At 35.6% G+C, this 22,666-nt stretch overlaps 3 protein-coding genes and 1 long non-coding RNA gene across 7 annotated transcripts; all 4 read left to right on the top strand.

The window, feature by feature from the left end:
- Positions 1-2,996: 2,996 nt before the first annotated feature.
- On the top strand, positions 2,997-4,040 carry LOC143449808 (uncharacterized). Its single transcript, XR_013114614.1, has 3 exons — positions 2,997-3,261; positions 3,475-3,537; positions 3,979-4,040. It is a non-coding gene; the product is annotated as an uncharacterized LOC143449808 (long non-coding RNA).
- A 3,249-nt stretch (positions 4,041-7,289) lies between these two features.
- On the top strand, positions 7,290-10,701 carry LOC143449539 (uncharacterized). Of its 3 annotated transcripts, XM_076949781.1 has the most exons (6): positions 7,290-7,611; positions 7,809-7,889; positions 8,638-8,739; positions 9,360-9,445; positions 9,941-9,981; positions 10,129-10,701. In XM_076949781.1, exons 3-6 carry the CDS (start codon positions 8,662-8,664, stop codon positions 10,287-10,289), a joined length of 366 nt encoding a protein of 121 aa, XP_076805896.1. In that variant the 5' UTR covers positions 7,290-7,611; positions 7,809-7,889; positions 8,638-8,661; the 3' UTR covers positions 10,290-10,701. The 3 variants fall into 3 exon arrangements, with proteins under 3 accessions (XP_076805896.1, XP_076805898.1, XP_076805895.1); XM_076949780.1 differs by lacking the exon at positions 7,809-7,889 and having other exon boundaries at positions 7,291-7,611; XM_076949783.1 differs by having other exon boundaries at positions 7,290-8,739.
- A 3,214-nt stretch (positions 10,702-13,915) lies between these two features.
- LOC143450779 (uncharacterized) lies at positions 13,916-18,369 on the top strand. The gene is made up of 5 exons (XM_076951468.1): positions 13,916-15,699; positions 16,526-16,634; positions 17,506-17,591; positions 17,705-17,745; positions 17,889-18,369. Exons 2-5 carry the CDS (start codon positions 16,563-16,565, stop codon positions 18,047-18,049), a joined length of 360 nt encoding a protein of 119 aa, XP_076807583.1. The 5' UTR covers positions 13,916-15,699; positions 16,526-16,562; the 3' UTR covers positions 18,050-18,369.
- Positions 18,370-20,172: 1,803 nt separating this feature from the next.
- LOC143448963 (uncharacterized) lies at positions 20,173-22,486 on the top strand. 2 transcript variants are annotated; one of them, XM_076948940.1, is made up of 7 exons: positions 20,173-20,379; positions 20,488-20,518; positions 20,797-21,065; positions 21,345-21,441; positions 21,518-21,604; positions 21,787-21,942; positions 22,062-22,486. In XM_076948940.1, exons 1-5 carry the CDS (start codon positions 20,293-20,295, stop codon positions 21,529-21,531), a joined length of 498 nt encoding a protein of 165 aa, XP_076805055.1. In that variant the 5' UTR covers positions 20,173-20,292; the 3' UTR covers positions 21,532-21,604; positions 21,787-21,942; positions 22,062-22,486. The 2 variants fall into 2 exon arrangements, with proteins under 2 accessions (XP_076805055.1, XP_076805054.1); XM_076948939.1 differs by having other exon boundaries at positions 21,808-21,942.
- The last annotated feature ends 180 nt before the right edge of the window (positions 22,487-22,666 follow it).

Below are 22,666 nucleotides of genomic sequence, written 5' to 3' on the forward strand. Positions count from 1 at the left end.
ATCTATCCATCTATCCATCTATCCATCTATCCATCTATCCATCTATCCATCTATCCATCTATCCATCTATCCATCTATCCATCTATCCATCTATCCATCTATCCATCTATCCATCTATCCATCTATCCATCTATCCATCTATCCATCTATCCATCTATCCATCTATCCATCTATCCATCTATCCATCTATCCATCTATCCATCTATCCATCTATCCATCTATCCATCTATCCATCTATCCATCTATCCATCTATCCATCTATCCATCTATCCATCTATCCATCTATCCATCTATCCATCTATCCATCTATCCATCTATCCATCTATCCATCTATCCATCTATCCATCTATCCATCTATCCATCTATCCATCTATCCATCTATCCATCTATCCATCTATCCATCTATCCATCTATCCATCTATCCATCTATCCATCTATCCATCTATCCATCTATCCATCTATCCATCTATCCATCTATCCATCTATCCATCTATCCATCTATCCATCTATCCATCTATCCATCTATCCATCTATCCATCTATCCATCTATCCATCTATCCATCTATCCATCTATCCATCTATCCATCTATCCATCTATCCATCTATCCATCTATCCATCTATCCATCTATCCATCTATCCATCTATCCATCTATCCATCTATCCATCTATCCATCTATCCATCTATCCATCTATCCATCTATCCATCTATCCATCTATCCATCTATCCATCTATCCATCTATCCATCTATCCATCTATCCATCTATCCATCTATCCATCTATCCATCTATCCATCTATCCATCTATCCATCTATCCATCTATCCATCTATCCATCTATCCATCTATCCATCTATCCATCTATCCATCTATCCATCTATCCATCTATCCATCTATCCATCTATCCATCTATCCATCTATCCATCTATCCATCTATCCATCTATCCATCTATCCATCTATCCATCTATCCATCTATCCATCTATCCATCTATCCATCTATCCATCTATCCATCTATCCATCTATCCATCTATCCATCTATCCATCTATCCATCTATCCATCTATCCATCTATCCATCTATCCATCTATCCATCTATCCATCTATCCATCTATCCATCTATCCATCTATCCATCTATCCATCTATCCATCTATCCATCTATCCATCTATCCATCTATCCATCTATCCATCTATCCATCTATCCATCTATCCATCTATCCATCTATCCATCTATCCATCTATCCATCTATCCATCTATCCATCTATCCATCTATCCATCTATCCATCTATCCATCTATCCATCTATCCATCTATCCATCTATCCATCTATCCATCTATCCATCTATCCATCTATCCATCTATCCATCTATCCATCTATCCATCTATCCATCTATCCATCTATCCATCTATCCATCTATCCATCTATCCATCTATCCATCTATCCATCTATCCATCTATCCATCTATCCATCTATCCATCTATCCATCTATCCATCTATCCATCTATCCATCTATCCATCTATCCATCTATCCATCTATCCATCTATCCATCTATCCATCTATCCATCTATCCATCTATCCATCTATCCATCTATCCATCTATCCATCTATCCATCTATCCATCTATCCATCTATCCATCTATCCATCTATCCATCTATCCATCTATCCATCTATCCATCTATCCATCTATCCATCTATCCATCTATCCATCTATCCATCTATCCATCTATCCATCTATCCATCTATCCATCTATCCATCTATCCATCTATCCATCTATCCATCTATCCATCTATCCATCTATCCATCTATCCATCTATCCATCTATCCATCTATCCATCTATCCATCTATCCATCTATCCATCTATCCATCTATCCATCTATCCATCTATCCATCTATCCATCTATCCATCTATCCATCTATCCATCTATCCATCTATCCATCTATCCATCTATCCATCTATCCATCTATCCATCTATCCATCTATCCATCTATCCATCTATCCATCTATCCATCTATCCATCTATCCATCTATCCATCTATCCATCTATCCATCTATCCATCTATCCATCTATCCATCTATCCATCTATCCATCTATCCATCTATCCATCTATCCATCTATCCATCTATCCATCTATCCATCTATCCATCTATCCATCTATCCATCTATCCATCTATCCATCTATCCATCTATCCATCTATCCATCTATCCATCTATCCATCTATCCATCTATCCATCTATCCATCTATCCATCTATCCATCTATCCATCTATCCATCTATCCATCTATCCATCTATCCATCTATCCATCTATCCATCTATCCATCTATCCATCTATCCATCTATCCATCTATCTATCTATCTATATAAAATCTATCTAGTGAATAATGAACAAAACTTCCATTTATTGTGTGATCACGTGAATTAATCAAAGCACGAGAGAATCAACAAAGTTGCGCATTTTGTTGACGCCAGGTTTGTGCCTTGCTCCAGATATTTTGCATCATTATCAATTGGTGGGCACTATTTACAATCAATTGAAATAGTAAATTTGAAATAATATTCTACCTTTAATTTAGAATATTTTAGGACACATCTAGTATGTTTTTCAAGCTTTAAATAGACAAAAACATTTATGATTCTTTGTTTAGGAGTTAAGCAATGTTAAGTGATTATTATTCAATGTTTATGAAGGATATTTGCTGTGTTTGATCGAGGCTCAGTGGTTCTCGATTTAAATAATGGCAGATCTGAAACATTTATCCTGCAATGATAGACATGATAGATAAAGTATAGCAAAGCTCGGGACGTTCAGCCCACACAAAGTATTAGTAAATGTTTATTTCAAAAACCAGTTCGTACTTGTCCAGTGTTAAATATCTACAGTACATGGCAAACAAAAGGTTGTAATAAAATGAAATTCAAAAGCTCATAAAACTTGCACAAGCAAGGTTTGAGCTCAAAACAAGTTTTAACGTTCATAAATCGTTCGCATTTCAGTTATCTTCACATAACGGCTCTCGCATTTTGTCAATAAAAAATTTGTACCAACAAAACACAGAACTTGCTAAAGCTGTAGCAGGAAACTAAGCAAAATGAAAAGCATATGTAGGTATCCAAACTTTTTGCAGATTCAGAACTTCAAGTTCAGCATAAAATTAGTTACAAAAAAGATCGAAACAAGATGTGAAGTTGGGCAGCGCTAGGCGTCAGCGCCAGGTGTCAACGCCAGGCTTCAGCTCCGTAATGACCTCGAAATATTTTGGTAAGCATCGTTTTATGAAAACGTGGGCGTAGAGCTTTCCGTTCTGAGTTAACGTATTAACATGTGCTCATACTAAGTAGTTCCAAAGAGTGTTTAATTATGTAAAAGCTGATGCATTTTTTCATTTGTGAGCAATAATAATTAATCAATAGTAAAGTTTTTTCTCATGTAAAGTAAGTAACCAAAACTTTAACTAGTAACTTATATTTCTAGCTCAGGCAAAAAGACAGATTTGCTTTTCCAAAGGTGAAAGTGTGGAATTCAATTTTTGTTAAGGTAGAAACTTCAGTATATTTCTGCTTGCACTACGTTAGTTGGTACATAGTTGAACTTTTGAGTAAATCCGTTTAACAAAATAAAAAAAATACTCTTTTGGCTGCCATTTTGGCCTCTATGCTAAGCTAAAGGGACTCAAACTACATTAATCAACATCTGTCTGAATCCAATATTGATTTCTAAAAGTTGGTTTAAAGACATGGTTAAGGAAAAATTCATCTGCATTCCATTTCATTGATACTTTCATCGATCAACAGAAACGATAGTGTAAAACCTAAATTATTTTTAAAAAAGATGCATTTTCTTTGGTCATTTTTCAGTTTGGGGTGTTGTTGAAATTAAAAATAACTGTTATGTTACTATGGTATTGATAATTCAATAAGCAGCTTTAAAAAATTCCTGTTTAACTAAAATTCAAACAAAGATTGACTTTTTTTCCAGTTTTCAAAAGATGTATTCAATTAACAACCCTGGAAATCAGCTTCGAATCCAACGAAACCAGGTAATATTAATCAGAGACTCTTCTGCAGAAAAATACAATTTTAACAATTTTGTTCCTAAGGAATTTTTTTTGCGTTTTAGCAATAGTTTATAGCAGACCCTAAAACGGCTGTCATAAATTACAAGCATAAAAAGTTTGGATTAAAAATTATTGCAATACCGAAAATTCAAAACGCACCTGACGTCAATTGTAAACGCAAAATTGAACCTGTCAATAAACATTTGACTTATCTCAGGCAACTGCAAGAACGGTTATGAGGCTGGTATTAAATGGTTTTCAATACAGAAGAACACCAGCCACACAAGTAGAACTGTAAGTTTTCATTGACAAAAAGTGTTTCTGTTCTCTTACCAAATTTTGTAGGAAATATCACGTCATGACTTAAATAATAAGTTCCAGTCTGGTTACTCATCAAAGTAACAATTTTGTTTTCGTTTTCAGTGTTAACTATGACCAGGAAACCTTGCGAAATGTTGGCGGAGGTAAGCAACAAAGTTTGATGGAATGTTTTCAAATACAGTTCAAGAAAATTCAGTTTAAAATTTTAATACGATACTAGCAAAAACTTATATAAAAATTAGCGTCAATAATATTTTTTTACTCCAATTTTAAAAACAATTTTGCTTTATAATAAAAATTTATGAAAGCTATTAAAAATACAGTAGTTTAGGAGTAATGAAATACAGATCCATGCATGTTTTGTTAAAATCAAATATTAAACTTATGCTTGATTGCAACAAATACAATTGCTAAGGCAATAACATGCCCAGTTGCACAAACCACTTACCAAACTTTGCTCATAAATTAACAAAGAACAAGCATTTTTTACTTGTATAAGGTAACTACTTTTAACCAAACGTACTCTAATTATGACACAGCAGCAAAAAAACTGTTTATTACAAGAAATGTTTTGCTAAAAGGTAAATGTTTCATTAGCTTTTTCGAATGCTCCACAGGAAGCTTAGTGATTGAATGTGTATAAAGGTTTTCAAATACAGTTAAGTACCTTTGAATTCGAATATGCAACTTGCCAATATTGAAATAAAAAGCTATCCTATATGCAAAATTTTTCCGTTTTGTTCAATTTCAGGAGTTCTTTATCCTACAATCAGAAACAGGAGAGTTATCTTGGTAGAGATTAGAGGAAGGAATCTTCAGGAGGATCTTAATGCCATACAACGTCAGCTGGATTCTGCAGGAGCAAGCTTGGATCACCCAACAGGGGATATCTACACAGAAATGGCACCTTAGCAGCTGACACATCACAGACCCACACAACAAACACATGCAGTTTAGAAGCTGTTGTGTCGACGGATGGAAAAAATTAAAATAATGACATTTTAAAACAAGCAAGTAAGAAGTTAGTTAGTTAGTTACATAGTTAGTTGAGTTAGTTAGGTAATCTGCAACAACATAAACATGATTACATGATGAACAACTTAAATTACAGTTTACTTACTGCCACAGCACAATCATAATAATCAAAGCTTAATAACTTTTACATTTTGGTTATGGGTTACCATTATACATATTGCCTTTGACGATTAATCATTGATTCTCTATAGTTGAGACTGATACCCTTTTTGCTTACTGCCAAACACTCTTGGTTCACTATTTGTATTGTCGTTTTATGCTTACTGCCACTGAGATAATCTGATAATTTGAAAAAGTAATGCTTGATACTATTGAAATACCTTTTATGTAGTGTAGATTAGTAAATTTTGAATTGCTTGTGTTTCTTGGTGGGAATTGCTGATGCCAATAAAAAATTTAAAAAATAGTTGTCGTTCGCCATTTTCACGTTTCTTTGTATAGGTGGAAAGGATGACGTCCATTTAAATTTTATAGGTTTATTGCTGAGGTAAATATTTGAAGTCAGTCCTGCAGAGAGGGCATTTATGTCATATACATGAAATCGTGAAATCAGTTATATTTCATACGTCCTATTCGTATACTATGTCGCAATAAGTATGATTTTATTGGTTTTCGATTTATGTTCGATGCCAAGTGATTATGATTCATTAAATAATTGCACAATTGACTTTCTGTTAAGAAATAGATTACAGAATTTGAAGAAGGCAAACATAGGTTGGTAGCCATGTCGCAAACAGGAGCAAAGCATATTAAGTAAAGTTAAAAAAAAAACGATGTGTGAAGATCATGGTGAAGAAAAAAGTGATATGAAACTCAAATATTCCACGAAATATACGCACGAAAATTGTATGACTTTACTCTCTTTCTAACAGTTATTGCAAAACTTGTATCTTGCAAAGTTATTGTAGTGTAAATAAAATGGATGAGGAAAAGATATTTAACCAATGTAAGTTAACTATTAACTTTATTGTAGAAACCAATCCGTACCTGTCCTTTGTTAAAAAGCTTTACCGCAAACAAAATTTCTCAGCTGTAAGTACAAAGTCGAAAATATTTCTGTTTGAAATAAAGAACATGCTACGACTTGCCACATATTTGTCTGAATGAGACTTCTGTTTAAACCCAGCAGGTACCATGTGATTGTTCCCACTGTGTGTAACAATCCCGTCATAAAAGTAAACGTACACGAAAAAGTTTGCGTAAGCGCTATTCCTAAAAGTTGCTTGAACACAAAATAATCATTTCAGGTCATTAGTATGTGGTAGGGGAAAGGGATGCCGAAATTACAAACACAAAAAATGTCAGGCATGGCATATACCGAAGAAAAATAGGCTATCATTAAGCTGTATTCACTCCCTGCGAGTTTATTAGACGTTTGTAGATTAAAAAAGAACAGCAAACGTTAAGATTGGTAACTTAAGTTTTAATAGAGATGAAGTTTTTAAAAATCTACTTCTCAGAATCTTGAAGTAATCACTTAAAAAGTATAAAGTACAAGGACTGACAAACATTTTTGAGAAAGTAATTTGATAGAGGAGTTCGGCAATTTCTTTCAAAAGTACCGACGGTACTGGTATCGGTACTGGAGAAGTACCGTGATACAGTAATTTGGTACTATAATATCGCGTTACTGCCCACCTCTACAGTATGTAATGTTTGCCCGCTTTATGGCGCTACAGGATATATCGCGAGATTTCAAACGCGAGATAAATCCACGAAGCCGACCGACAAAAATTGATGACTTTTGCCATGATAAAAATACAGTTATGCGATATCGATAGAACGTTGGACGCTGACGCTGTCAAAATCCGCAAACAGACTCTAAAAAATTTCTTATTGTTTTTAACGCCAGTAATGAAAATGTTTTAGGGACGAACTGTTTCAGCAATAGTGAATTTCTTTTAAAAGTATTGATCACTTAGCAACACAAAAACATATTTTTGTTACGTTTCGTTGAACAAGATCATAGGTATGAGGTCACCTAGTGTTCAAATAGCTGGTATATAATTTTTTCTCCGCCTGAGTACCGTTTTAACCTTTTTTCAATACCTTTAGGTGGAAACTATATACTAGATGGGTGATTTGTCATAAAAAGTGTGAGAACTTTAATGCTTAGGTTTTTTATGATTTGATAAAAAGAAAATTGGGAAATAAAAGAACAAGATGTGTGGTGGGAAAGCGACAACTTGCGGAAACGTGTAAGTATTACGTCATACATTTTAAGTGTGTTTGTAACATGTGCAGTAGGATATAGTGCTAAAAACGTTGGTTGCTTTTAAAAGACTTGGCACATGATAAGTTAATGCAAATCATCATCAATTAGCATCTATCGTTAAATTTAGTTATATTAATCTAAAAAACTGAAATATTTCTTATTTTTCTAATTTTGTTTTAGCCTAATCGGTGTTTTAGCTTCTTTTTGCTCTACTTTAAAGTGAGAAAAGCTTAGTTTTGTTTTAAACCTTCAGATTTCACGGTGAGTGTACAAAGCCTAAAGAAGGAATGTAATTAGAAATATTAATTTACTCTTTTGTTAATCTGAGAACCTTTGGCAGACTCGTAAGCAAAGCTGAAAATAAATTGCATGTTTTCAGGGTTTATCACAATACAAATATGAAAAATATTGTAAATTTTAACACTTCTCGCTGAATCAGGCCTCGTGGATAAGCAGGTTTAACTCGCTAGATTTCTTAACTTAGATTTTTCCATAATATTGAAAGCAGTAGCAACTAACTATGCTTTTGGCCTGTAACTAGCATTTTGGTTAGTGCGTACTTTTTTAAAGAGAAGATTCTGGTTTTGTTTCAAACCTTGCATCAATTTCAAAGATGTTTTACTATTACTTATCACTGTCCAAGAAACTATTGTAATTCGACATTCGGTTTGCTTACGTCTGAGTACCTTTTTTAATGTCTGCTATACTTGACACATCTTTGTGTTAGACTAGTGACTAATCCCAAGCTTGTTTTCCAAGATATCACTGGCTTCTAGAACATGGTTGACAGTATTGGCTGAAATAAAAACGTTTGTTAAATTTTTCACACAAAAAAATGTTTGCTAGAAACAGCAGAAAAAGAGTTCAAAATATGATCCAAATTAAATCGGCTCAGCACTTTTTATTCACTTTATTTTCGATTGTTAAAACCCTGAATAACGTTATGTAGTTATAATCAATCATTTCTGTGTAAATTGATGTTAATGGAGATAACAACTTTCTTTTTCAGCTTCTTCTCATCTAGAAACAAAATATGCATTCACAAAGCAAACTTGGCGGTGTTAAACAAGAAACAAACCACATAAATTTTCTTCGTGTCCAAAGAAAGCAGGTAAAAATAACCATGTAACCGAAGTTGTTACAGTTTAGCGCTTAACGGTGACGCAGAACTATAGTTTTACAAGATACTTAACATCATTGATGGTGTTGAGAGTGGTAAAATCAAATGGCACATAATAATGGTAAAGAATATTATGCGCAAATGAGTGTTATTTATGATCACAGCAGAAGTGGGATAAATCTGTTAAGTGCAGAAATGCCCAAAGCATAAAATTTTAAATCCACTTTGTGTAAAAAGCTTGATGGGCCAATACAAAAATATTTGACTATAATGCTCAATAAAACAACGATTAAGAGCTGGTTAGAGAAATTTTGAGCTTAGCCATTAATCTATCAATGTTTGTTATTTTTATGCTAATTTTATATACAAGAGAACTCTTAGTCTCAGGACTAAAAATGTTTTGGCTGGACTCAACCATGAAACGAGCAGAACTCATGAAATGGCCTGAATGGCCTGCCCAAAATGGACTGAACTCAAAGTTAACAGTATTTGGTTTCAGAAAGTTTGAGGGCCGAGTTTAAACCCATTTCTCTGTCAGAACTTTGTCTCCAAACTACAAAAGATTTTACTACTGTAAAGTGTAAGATACGATATTCACCGTTTTTTTGCAGGCCACAGCCGTAAATGTGATGAACATGATCTTAAACGGGGCTTTCTACAACACGGTGAAGAAAACTGAACGTATAAAAGTAGAAATGTAAGTTTCCGCTGTGCGTTGGACCGAAATATTTTGGCCCAATCATGTAGGCTACGGTAATTTTCGGCATATAGCCAAAGTTTTGTGACACGTTAATTTCAGAGGTAGGCAGTACCGCAGAACTATACTGTAGTACCTATAAAACTATAGTGTTTATTTTTAATTTACTAAGGTCTAATGAAGTTGCAAGGAATGAGGTCAAATATGTTTTGACCTCTAGTAACCTGTAGCGGGAATCCTGAATAGGGACAAAAGTTTCACTTGCAACAGGATCGGCAGAAATCATACCAAAATTACCAGAATTCCGCCAAAACTACTTTTTAAAACAGTACTGGATACCGTTACCGTCGATACACTTTTCGCCAACAGTTACAGTTACCGACAGTACTTTTAAAGTACCGACTGCCCACCTCTGGTTAAGTCCTGTTGCTTGTGAAAATCGACATGCCTATGTCAGTTATACATAAAAGTGAAAAACACTTTTTGATATTTCAGAGTAGACTACGAAGAGGAGAGCTTGGATAACACTGGTGGAGGTCAGTATTACAATGTTCTCTTTTGCCTTGTTTATGAAACAGAAGTCAAAGCATTAAAAAGCAATGGCAAAGATACAGTATATAAACCTACACTCAATACAAAACTTGCATTTGCTCTAAGTTGAGTTAGATTTATTTCAATTCCAGGGATTTTCCTTCCTCCAGTCAGGAACAGAAGAATCATCCTGGTGGAGATCGAGGGGGGAAATTATCAAAGGGATCTCGCTGCCATACAACGTCAGCTGGACCCCATTACAGCTGGTTGGTGTCACCCGACAGGTGATACTCAACCAGAGGTGTCTCCCTAGCTGCTTGCACCCTGCCACAGCATTGACCCCTACTACAACAACATTTGCAAGAAAATAGGTTATAGGAAACTTTTTTATTGTTGGCGCAATTGTTTGGTGCATTTACTGATGGCTGATGCTTCAGTTGTATTTTATCAAAATTTTTGATAACAACTTTTCAGTAATGTGAAATGCTAAACCACTGCACCACCGCCCGTCTGCTTTAAATCAGTAATATACAACCTAGTAAGCAACCTAGTACGTAATGCCTAGTCTTACATTGAGGACGCGTTGGTTTCATTGTTGTCTTGCTGGTTATTCATTAACTGTTGCTTTGAAAATCATCGGATTTTTGTTCAACTGAATTAGCATTGACTTCTGAATTGCTTGTGCTTAGTGGTAAGGTGTCTTGCTGGTAGTAATAAAAGCGACCAAACTACAGCGGGCTTACTTCTTCTTCTTGTTTTTGAGTTTCGTCAAAAGAAAATTAAAGATTTAAAAGCTGATTTTTTTACAAACAAAAATCGGAAAAGTGCAAAATGTCGCGCAAGGCTCTAGAGCAGGGGTTCCCAACCTTTTTATGTTCTCGTACCACGTAGCCACCACGGATTGTCAACACGTACCACTATTTTCAAAACAACTAATTTTATCCAATATTCGCACAGCAGCATTGTATTAATAACAGTGACAGCAGGGAGCAAGATCGACAAAAGTAGCTTACTGAGTGCAGAGAATTTAGTACGGAAAGAAATAAAAGTGTTGTTCGCATATTTTAGCAACTCAAAATTAAATTGTTATACTACTATACTGTATATTGCATGCAACGGAGAGCTGCTCGCGTACCACCTAAAAAGCTTCCGCGTACCACTAGTGGTACGCGTACCACCGGTTGGGAACCCCTGCTCTAGAGTCTAGAGAGGTTAAAAGTTCTAAAGAAACTGCTGCCAACGATCATTTTACCATGAACAATAAAACGCGACGTCAGCACAACAAAACTTGATATTTTGTTGTGATGATACGTGTTTACGATCAAGCCATTGACCAATATTCTTCTAAACTGTATCTGCGAACAAATATTAGTCTTTTAAACAGTTGCACACTTTGGGCTACCGGAAGTAAAAATAGAAACAGATTCTTAACCTCATTAAAGAGGTATGAAACGACCCAACATTTTGCTCTAGGTAAATAACTCTTAAACAGGTCTACGCAGAACACATACATAGCATTACATGAGTTAGTATAATGAAAGTTTTGATATACTGTTGTTTGTTTTACTATTGTAGCTTTTACTTGTGATTTTAATGTATAGTCACCGTTTTACTTTATACGTAGCCAACGTGCTTTATACGTTTACATTTAGGGTAAGTGGACTTGGAAATAGCTTTATTTTTACTTTCGAAAATTGTACGAACACTCACAGAAACCACAATGTCTTGCAGTAGAAATACGTTTTAACTGTGTACGTGTTTTGCATAGTATTTTGTATCCCCCAAAGAACTAAGTGAGCCGAGCGACCGGTTTGCACTGATGGCTATCAATGAATAATAACTGATGTACTACTACGCCTTATGAGTGGTACTGAAGAGCGCACTGGGCAGAGACGGTAGCATATCGTGAAGAATGATCGTGTTCTGATCCCAGGCTGTTTACGTGAACCTTCTTCTTACTCCTTTATAATTATTTTGGGCACAATTTTGTAATACAAGTCATTTATAGCAACCTGTTGAATACTTCATTCAGCAGCAGTAGAAAACAAACCTTTAGTCAGCAAGCAACTGGAAGCACGGAATGACGAGTTTCCGTCACATTAGGAACCCATGAATATGTAATAGCCTACATAATTTGCTTTGTTCGAAAAGGTTTTGATGAACTGGCCATTGACATTGGAAAAAATTCAATGCTTGAAATACTGTAAAGACGTGGATTGTTCACTTGACGCGTTACAGCAAACCTCTCACGTGCCCATTGTATGTAAATAAAGCGGCGTCAAGTTTTGTATGGAGCAAAGATCAATACAGACGTAATGCATGTCAACACAAGAGACAAAGGATGTAATCTACATCTTACAATTATACAATGTTAAAGAGTCGCCTTAACCGAACAACAACAACAAATGTCAATTTGGGAAAGGAATTCAAATAAAGAATAGCTTTGAAATTAACTTTGTAATTAAATAAGACTACATCTCAAATTGGAATTAAATCTTTATCTCATACTTTAAACCCAGCTCAACAGCAAAATCGCAGAAACCGCTCTGCGGAAATTGCCAATTTTTCACTATTTGTTTAACTTAATAACACAAACATTTTGTAAAAGTCATTTTCACTAATCCTTCTGGCGTTCAGATGTGAAGTAAATGAATGATGAATGTAAGCAAGAAAGTAAAACGACAATGTTGTTATTATTTTCACTTTTGTTCAAATTATAGTTAACCAATATCCCTAAACTGTACTTGAGAGCTATTTACGAAAATTACATAGAATCTTGGCTCGTGGTTCTTTTACAAAGGGTCTACAAAGTTGATGGCGGCCGAGCCATGTTATCCCAGCAGATAGTGAAAAAAAAAGATATAAGGTTGCACTCTGAAGTTAAATTTATTTTGGATTCTTCTACTCAAGCATTCACAAACATGAGCTTGTTAAGGTGTAATAAGTAATGGCAAAAATATTTCGAAGTTGGTAGGTAAAAACCATTACATTTACTTAGAGTACACTGTAAGAGCGTTGTACTTTCAAAACAGCTATCATGCAATGTTGCATGAAATAGATGAGTAGTAAACATTTAAGTGACGTCATCCTCCAAGATGGCAATAAAAGGTTAGTTTAACAACCTGTTCGTACAAGCCCTTTGGCAAACATTTCTAGCAAACAAGACTTTTTCTTTAACTTTAACAGAATCAAAAAGGTTCCTCCCAGGAATGAAGAACCTGTCATGACATGTCTTTGGTTTCAATCTAGCCTACGTTCTATCACCTTATAGATTGGACTTTGCTTTTAATAAAATAACTTACACAGTTTCTTTGTTTAATTGTGCTACGAAGCAGAATTGCATTCACTTTGTAAGCAAACTTGCGACATTAACGAAAACTAAAAAATATAAATAATAATTTGTAAATCTGTTGATCTGTTGATAAATGGCAACTAAGCCAAAAGCAGAGTTGAACGGGACACAAGAAAACTTGATAAAAGTGGATTTCAGAAATCGCTGCCATGGAGACATATTAGACTACGACTAGATAGTTTCTAGACGTACGTTTTAAACACGTGATTGCGTTAAAGTTTTTGATACAAATAGTATGGCCTTTTTGCGGAAGACAGCATCCACGTATTACAGGTTCAAGCGCAAAGAAATTGTCTTCTTCTGTTTTAATCTGGATGGCATAAAAAAAAGGTTTTATTTGTTATGAAACTTTCGATAACTAGTCCTAGGAAAGTCGTGTCATGACATGTTTTATTTGAACTATACGCTTTAACCTGAATTGATTTAAGACATTGCTGTGATGTGCAGACGGTATTAGGCCTGAGTCGATTTTTTTATTTTCCGAGAATCTTAATTCGTCATAAAGTACACAACAGGTTGCAAAAAAGTTTCCACTATTACTTATAAGTGTTCGGATGAAAAAGTAATTATTTCAGCTGGAAAACATATTGAGGGAGGCACCCCGTAGCTGAGTAAAAGTTTTATCGAGCTGTTTTGCCGAGCCTGATCAAACTCAGAATCGTTTGTCAAAACCAAGTTAAACTGGTGTCTAAAAGTCTCTCTATTTAAAAGTAAAATGAAGCATACGACATGAGCAAAGACTGGTTTTATGAATGGAAAGAAAATTATCAAAACGAAATTTGCATGAAGTTATTTATTCTGTGATGTAAAGGTTTTATCGAAGATTTATGGTTTTAAATCTCGTATAATTTTATCACATGATGGCGCTAGGATATTATCAAAATATACTAAATAAAATGGCTCCATAGGAACTGGAAGTTATGATAAATTTTATCATTTAGCTTTCCGCTTGACATGAAAACCCATCTTTTCCTTGATGAAAGAAATAAAGTGATACGAAGAGTAAAGTTGTTGGACAGCGACGCCGTTGTAATGCAAAAATTGACTTCTTAAATTAAAATCTAATGGTTATTTTTGTCATACTCCAGTGATCATACGGTAAAGCTGAATCACTAACTTTAGTAGAAAAATGTCATATGTAATAAGCACAATGGGAAAATCTGGCAATATGTAATTTGTAAAATGAAATAAACAATTGTAACGTTGTAAAATTCCGAGTACAAAACTTGTATCTGCTCCCTATTTGTGCGTACGTAGGTATGTCAAGGAAAGGAGTTTCTAGTTTCATGCGTCATACACCTTATGAAAGATGATACCTGCGAGCATTATTATAAACCTCTGTGAGAAGACAAGGTGACTTTACTGTCTCAAACAAAGGGTGTTCACTTCAAACAAAAGTACAGTCTCAAACATGTAGCGCCGTCCGTGAATTTTGTTCCTAAAAGAAAACCATAGAGCATTAAAGGACTCAAAATTTTAGAAAGGTTTTAGTTGTTTAAATAAAAACAGCGCGTTATGTAATAAGTGGTTTAGCTATTGCAGGTTTGACTCTAAATTCTTTTCTGAAACTGATCGAATCGATCGAAACCGATCGGCAAATTTTCCAGCATAAACAGAATTATTGTAAAACATAATTAGAGACAAAGAACACAAAATTTTAGTTGGTTCATAAACTAGTTAGTTGATATAAAATTGGCAGCAAGCTGCTCTCCGCTAGGGGGTGTTGTGAGAACGATTATCCGGGCCCGTGCAAATCCAAATATCAAGAAGTTTGACCCGTTCTTATTACCAGCAAATTGTAAAATTTCATGCAAAAGTTGACAAATTTTACATACAAACTTGACATAAATGCTAAAAAAACTTGCAAAGCTTTGTTTCAAAAGAAATGCTGTTTAAATGGCGATTTATAAAGAAAATCGTTTAGAAAATTATCTTTATTGCAAGGAATGTCGACGCCAGTTTAGCTTAGCCAGGAAAGTAGATCATTATTTTTTACCAAAATTTATCAATTAGTCAGTAAAATTATATTCAGGTTTGCCATAGCTAATATTTGTGTTCACTTGAATCTTCTACACAAGAGATATTTGACGAATCTATTCGGATTTGGGTTTGCATTGGCCCATAGACACAACAAAATAAAATGATGTTAATAATAAAAAACAGTGAAACAATGAAAACACAGTGGATATTTTCACAAAATCACATGTTGTTATGTAGTTGCCTAAAACTGTGAACTTTAACTTCAGTTTTACATCCATAAACGAATAAAATTCTGTCAATACGCAAAAAAAGACGTTTCCGGTCTGGAAATTCCCAACTTCGGAGAACAAAAAGGATGTGACGTTGACATTGAGGATGTGACGTACATAAGGTAAGTGCTCGTTTTATTATCTCATTATATTTATTATATTTAAATAAACAAAATCTTTTAAAACAAGGAAGGATTTGGTTGATGCATAAAAATAACGTAAACGCTTATGGCTAATCGAGGCGTATTCCTCCGCCACTAAATGGCGAAAGTTCGTAGTAGAAAGTAGAAAGTAGTTAGAAAGTAGTTCGAAAGTAGAATATCGCCATTAAGGCTTCAATTGCCGTTAAGGGTTTCGATTAAAACTTTTTTGTAGTGGAAGTAGCTTTTTTTAGGCGTTGTAAGGCTTTAAATTTGCTTTCTGTCAGGATTTGTAGCACAATTATTAAAACTATTACATTTGTTAATAAACCAATTCATATCCAAATTTAGAAAAGTTAGGAGGCCCATCTCATAGTTCTACTAGTTTAGGCGGCACCTGCACCTTGCTTGAGAGGCAAATGTCAGTTTTGTTCAAACTTCAAGGAAATGTTGGATTGTTTTGAAAATATTTTACTATAATTTTACTGTTTAAATACAACTAGGGCCCAGCATTGGTAGGTTTTTGCATTAAATGCGTTACAAATGTACTTTCTGACCTATAAAAGCTTTCAAGTCCAACATGCAATTGGTTATGGCATAAATATTTATCAAAACCTATAGTTGACAGCGTTAAGTGGAAAACTTTGTATAGCTCTCCAGTAATTTAATAATCATTTGCACAAATCTGGAGCATTAACTAAAAAACATTCAACGCAAGTTCAAAATCTTTCGCTGCTCTTTGAATTGCAAAGTGTGTATTGAGGTGCATGGTGTTTATCATCCAATGTTAGAACCACTTTTTTTCCAGGTTTCTGAGTTAAGCTTTTAAGAAAGGCAAAAGGGAAATGGAACCGCCTTCTGAAAGTGTGGGTTATGAAGAGAGAATAGCCAATTTTGTTCGCATCCAACGAGATCAGGTAAGATTAAACATCATAATATTTTCTGTTCGTCAGGGCAAGAACCCTTTCAAAAGTTATGAAGTACTCGGACCACTACCTATACAATTCCAATGTTTTTTTCACTCAAAATTTCGCTGGTAAAACGCTTCTAAAGCTTTCGCATTGTGCATATGGTTATATTATGCAGCACAACTCCTGCAAAATCTCACTTTCTAAGCATTTTCAGGTTTTTGAAAGTTTTCGGGCTATCTTTCCACCACAAAATTATCATCAGACCTTAGCTTATGTGCATATTGTATTCGGTATTTCAATAATATCTATAGTTGATAAACACGATGATCTCATATGTAGCATTTTCATCGGTTTACTATTCACTCAGTGATCAATTCCTCACAGGGCTAACACAGCCCACTATGTTTGTGCAAAACACAAAAGAAATTAAGACATAAAAAACCAAAATTCGAAACGTAGTTTCTAAAAGTCATCGTGAAATTTACTGAATTCCCTGAAGTCTTTCCTGGGGCCCCATGTAAAGAACCACTGCTCAGGCTCAAACGGTTACTTTCATTGCTGACAGGATTAATAAACAATTTTAGCTATAAAAGACAACGTTTGTAATGATGTCATCGACGGCGTAGTTCAAGTTCACTCAGATAATGCTTGAAAAGGTTTCAACTCTTGCCAAAACGTTAATTTTGACCAAAGCAAAAGCGGGATAAGGCTGTCAGTGTCAGCTTATGTTGTAAATTTTGCTTTCAATTCGCAATTTAGACATTTTAATGTACACTCCATATAAAATACATAATGCCACAGTTCCGGTAAAATCAACTCCAAAGAATCAAATTTATCGCTATGAAAGTTTGACATGGTACCAACTATTTCCTTTTAGGCAACGCCTAGGTCTGTGATGAGATTGGTTTTGAATGGAACTCCATATTCTAAGGTTAGGACAGTTCAAGCAAAGCTAGTCGAACTGTAAGTAACAATTGAAAAGGTCTGTTTAGCCATGTAATTTTCTCCGTGGCCTACGTTTGGTGACACATTAAGTAATGCTTCATATAAAGTGATAAGTACGTTTGATCTTTCAGAGTGGATTTTCAGGAGGAACGCTTGGATGACACTGGTGGAGGTTAGTAATGCCAAGTCATGTTTTTCTTGTTACTAAAATGAAGGTCACGTAATAAAGAATACGGTTGTAACAGTGTATAAAGGCCTACACTCAATACATAGCTTTTATTTTGCAAAATTAAGTACGACATATTTCAATTCCAGGGGTTTTCCTTCCTTCAGACAAAAAGAGGAAGGTCATCCTAGTGGAGATCAAGGGAGGAAATCGTCTGGAATATCTTGCTGCTATACAACGTCAGTTGTATTCCCTTAGGGCTGATTGGTGTCATCCGACAGGAGATATCCAACCAGAAATGTCACCCTAGTTGCTTGCATCATGCCACAGCAACGACCTTCAAACTACAATAACATCTACAATTTCCTTCTGCTGTGATAGAAATTTATTGCTGCTTATATGTTAGATGGCCACAGTGTACTGTATACATTCATGACGTATATATATGATATACAACCTTCCTTGTAACTATAGGCCAAAATGTGAATGTGTTGATTTCGTCATTTAATTATTATATGGCTTTGAAAATCAATTTTCAAGCATTGTGTTCTACAGCATTGGTTTAGGAATTATAGAATTTGTGTGTAGTAGTATGGTGTCTTGCTGATGGCATTAAAAGCAATTAATTCACTTGCACTCCTTTTATTGAGATTAAGTTTAAAATCGTAAAGAGCAACAAATTCAACCCTTTCACAAACAACGTCGAACAAGCCCCAGCATAAAAGAAATGCTAACTACCGCTCAGCTTGAGACAGATTATATGTTCAAAGGCTTGTTGGATTCAGCACAAAAAGTTGACTGCTGTGATGACTCAGCGACTTCTCGATCAAGGTAGGCACTAAAACAGATGACTCGCGCGCTGTTCTCAAGTCAGACTGTGGCACTTGTGCTAGCCTTAGGATTTAGGCTGTGGTAAGGCAACTTGGATTCTATGGTTGGCATCGAGTTCGTGCCATCTGCGTTGTTATGTTTCAAAAGTGTACTTCCGTGGAATTTCTTCAAGTTCGAAGGAAGGGCGACAATAAAGTTGACATTCTCCTAAAGGGAAATCAAAACTGGTTGTAGGTTTTAGTATTTCTGCTTTCAAACGGACCCACATGCAAAAGCCAATCAGCACTCTCGTCACTGTATTTTGAGAAACACTGCAACCAACTTTGCAAAGTACCACACCCTAACCCATTACCAAAATCCAGAAAATCATTGCTTTCATTAAAACGCTGGTTTTTTATCACACAAACCGCTTTATGGCAGAATAGCGGAATAGATCTAATCGCGTGATTCACCACGACTAGCGAATATCCTGAGCGTCGTGCGTATTCTTCTATGTAAATGAACTGTTTGCTTTAAAAACCGTAATTACATAAACCGACGTAAGAGGTTCGTTGCGACGGAAGTAACCAAATACGACAATTTTGTTAACAAATGGCTGTTGGTAGCTCTCATCTGAAGGCGTAGTTTGAATTGTGATGGTAGAAGCCCATCAAAGTTTTAAAACTGGGTCTAAACGTACGTATTTTACTAACGTACTTTTATCTTACTTTACTAAAACGTACGTGTTTGGGCATCATCCCTCTGAAGTCTTTGGAATTTTACCGGGGTAGCGTTAATCAAACCTAGGTCCTAGTTAATAGCGGATGAATATAGCCTTTAGTCACAAACAAGTGATTGTGATAAACGAAAAGGATAAAAATCTAAAAAATACTTGAATGATCCACAAAAGTGAGGGGAACAAATTTCTCTGTGAAGGAAGTCAGTCACTACACTGTCTCATTCCAAACTTAGCAATTTATTTGTTTTCAAATCCCTTCAGCAGGAACAACAATCTACCTTCTGGTCTAAATATCTCGTCTCGTCTCAGTTAATCATCAAGCCTATAGAGTATAGATGATGTCGATGTCTAGATACTCACTATATTCACTCAACGGTCATGCACGAAAATCCCTAAAGAAATCTTTAATCACATCTGTACTTTCAAGTGGTGAATTCTTAATTTAAAGTGGTTCGAAGTTATTCTACATTTTGCTCCAGGTATATACCTCTAAATCTGATCTATGCAGATCACAGAACTGTCCATAAGTTAGTAATCCATGATTGTAACAAGTTGTAATAAATTGCATTGTTCGTAAAGATTTTTATGAACAGGTTATTGATAGCTCCACAGTTCAATGCTTTAAAATAATATAAAAATGCGTGTCGAATTCTGTTCGTTTATTACCAACGCTGAAATATTTCTATGGAATGATTACTTGAAGTGTTACCGCAAACCTCTCACGTGCCCATTGTATGTAAATAAAGCGGCTTTATGACAAATCGAAAACAAAACACTGCAAGAGAATCGTTGCGTCAGGGATATTACGCAAATGTAACAAAAACATCGCCAAAATGTGTCATTTTGATCATATTCTACAGCTAGGTACAGTTATCAATGTTAATTTGTGCTGAGTGCAAGACTTCATAGTGGAAGTGATATACCAATATAAACTTGGTATTTCTGTAACTGACGACGGTCTATAAATTTGCTTTGCTATCTCCACAAAAACTGAAGCATCAAATATGATTAACTGGAATGTCACAGCGAGCATTGTTTTGGCTTTAACTTTGGTCGCCTTAATCGCGGCCCCAACTGCAATCTTACTCCAGGTTAGTCTTGCATTTAGATTTGGTTTTGGTGAGCAAAATATACTTTGACCATCTCAGTAAATTCAATACCCAGATAAGTTATTGAATAACAAGGTATTTTTTCTTCAGCAATACTTCAGCAACAAACTGGAAACAACGGGTTTGTTTTAACGTTATTCGGACTAAGCAACAAAACTTTTTTGAAACTTGTTTTTACGTGAAGCTATTAATCAAACTTGAAACATGTTACAACCCAATCATGTTATCTCATATAACATTTTGCGATAAACACGTAGCTTTATTTTAACTTTTGTACAGAGTCATTCTAGTGTGGTTGAAATAGTGGCGTTGTTTTATGAAACGAGTTTTGCAAAACATTAAAGGTATTCAGCACAACAGCTTTCACGTCACATGCATCAAATCTTACATCTGTTGCAGTTTCACCATCATTTTCCACCACAACGTCTTCATCAACTGATAATCTTAATGCATCAATCGCATCTTCTTCTCCGGAGCCGTCTCTTACTGACGAGCCAAACATATCTGCGCTAACCAGCAAACTTCTGTCAACAACCACTTCGACAACAATCAAAGAACCATCAACTTCTGCAACGCCGTCCATTGATTGGTGCGTCAACAAGACGACTGGAAACGGGGTCACCAGTGTAGCTTCTGTTGGAGAAATCTTTTGCGACAATGGATGGGTGGTGAGTGATGGAGGCTATTTTATCAGAAATTTTTTTTTTCTATGACATTTTTTTTTTCTTGATCGTTCAAACCGGCCCACAGTGTTTTACTTTTTGGTTTCTGACAAAGTCCGTTGTCAGTAGAAAACCGGCATGTTCTTCAGTTATTTCATGAAATTAGTTATTATACTTTTGTGTCACTATTTCATATAACCTTAAAATCTTTATTATAACTTTAAAATTTTAGGATAACTGTTACTGGAACACAATTTTCAGACCTATCGCTTATTGTCTTTATAGGTTTTACAAAGACGGTTTGACGGAAGAGTTGATTTTCAACTAAACTGGAACGACTACAGCAACGGATTTGGTGATTTTAGCGGAGAACTTTGGCTCGGTTTGTGAAAAAACGAATCGTTCATTACCAAATTTCGTTGTTTATAAGATGTTTTTGCCGTCTTAATATGCAACAGGGTCAACCAACTGACACAGAGTGAAGAATGTAGACTTCGGGTGGATCTGGTTGACTTAAATGACGACTTTTACTTCGCAGATTACAAGTACGTTGCCATTATGTAGCCTATTCGTGTTTTCTCAGTTAACATTTGTGCTAAAACCAACGCTTTTTCTAAGGACTTGGTTCTGTTATTCGTTCTGCTGATGAGTCCTAAGTCCTTTTTGCCTACTTCTATGATTATATTGTTAGGATTAGGAATATTCTCAACATGCTCTACCAATACAGAATATATTTTCTACTGCACAGCACATTCTCGGTTGACGACGAAACCAATCTTTTCCGACTCCACGTGACGGGATACAGCGGAAATGCAACTGATGCTCTGGTAGCGCACGACAACAAAGCCTTCTCTACAGCAGACCGAGATAACGACTCGCATCCGTACGTTACGTTCATTCCTATTAAAATCATAATTACCCAACGTTCTGGCACAGTGGCACCCAACGAGCGGCATCCTGTGTTGCAGTAGCCTAACTACATGCCGTGTTTTTCTTCATCAGTGGCAATTACGCAACAGCACAAGGTCCATTCTGGTTTGGGAGCGGCTATCTCGCTGCTTTAAACCGCGAGTGGGTTCCCGATCGAGCAATGTCCTGGACTGGCGTTGGATTTGCAAAGGAAACGACGATGAAATTTCGATGTGACTGACGCAACGACGCTCAATGCTTCTTCCGAATAAATCATTTGCTTACGCGCACCATAGTAATAAACATTTGTACGGTACAATTCCGTAATGTATTTAACTTCATTACAACGCTAAGTTAGCATTCTGCTTCACTGCCATGGTCACCCCGCTAAGGCACCAACCAGACCGTTTCACAGCGGTTTGATGGGTTGTCCAAGTACCGGGCTTCGTCTGTGTATGTGATATCCATGAAATGAGTTATAGAACGTTTCATCATGTTAATAAATGCCTATAATCACGTTTTTGTTGTGTTGTCAAAAATCTTTATTCTTAAATTTGGTAATGACAGCCAGGATGGGCTTCAGCACCTGCACACATCGATCTTCTCTCTGCTACAGTCAACCTATAACACGTCCGGTACCGTATGGACACTTTTCCAGCTGACGTAACCGAATTTGAATCAACATCGACCAATCATGT

Source organism: Clavelina lepadiformis, chromosome 3 (genome assembly GCF_947623445.1).
Source record: "Clavelina lepadiformis chromosome 3, kaClaLepa1.1, whole genome shotgun sequence".
In the NCBI taxonomy this organism is placed as follows: Eukaryota; Metazoa; Chordata; class Ascidiacea; order Aplousobranchia; family Clavelinidae; genus Clavelina; species Clavelina lepadiformis.

What these genes read in the sequence shown, in the direction of transcription:
- LOC143449539 (XM_076949783.1), top strand. Translation starts at nt 8,662, where the DNA reads ATGCATTCACAAAGCAAACTTGGCGGTGTTAAACAAGAAACAAACCAC. An exon ending in TTCGTGTCCAAAGAAAGCAG is followed by an intron (nt 8,740 to 9,359) that starts GTAAAAATAACC and finishes GTTTTTTTGCAG; the next exon opens with GCCACAGCCGTAAATGTGAT. An exon ending in CTTGGATAACACTGGTGGAG is followed by an intron (nt 9,982 to 10,128) that starts GTCAGTATTACA and finishes TTTCAATTCCAG; the next exon opens with GGATTTTCCTTCCTCCAGTC.
- LOC143450779 (XM_076951468.1), top strand. Translation starts at nt 16,563, where the DNA reads ATGGAACCGCCTTCTGAAAGTGTGGGTTATGAAGAGAGAATAGCCAAT. An exon ending in TTCGCATCCAACGAGATCAG is followed by an intron (nt 16,635 to 17,505) that starts GTAAGATTAAAC and finishes ATTTCCTTTTAG; the next exon opens with GCAACGCCTAGGTCTGTGAT. An exon ending in CTTGGATGACACTGGTGGAG is followed by an intron (nt 17,746 to 17,888) that starts GTTAGTAATGCC and finishes TTTCAATTCCAG; the next exon opens with GGGTTTTCCTTCCTTCAGAC.
- LOC143448963 (XM_076948940.1), top strand. Translation starts at nt 20,293, where the DNA reads ATGATTAACTGGAATGTCACAGCGAGCATTGTTTTGGCTTTAACTTTG. An exon ending in CAACTGCAATCTTACTCCAG is followed by an intron (nt 20,380 to 20,487) that starts GTTAGTCTTGCA and finishes TTTTTTCTTCAG; the next exon opens with CAATACTTCAGCAACAAACT. An exon ending in TTTGCGACAATGGATGGGTG is followed by an intron (nt 21,066 to 21,344) that starts GTGAGTGATGGA and finishes TTGTCTTTATAG; the next exon opens with GTTTTACAAAGACGGTTTGA.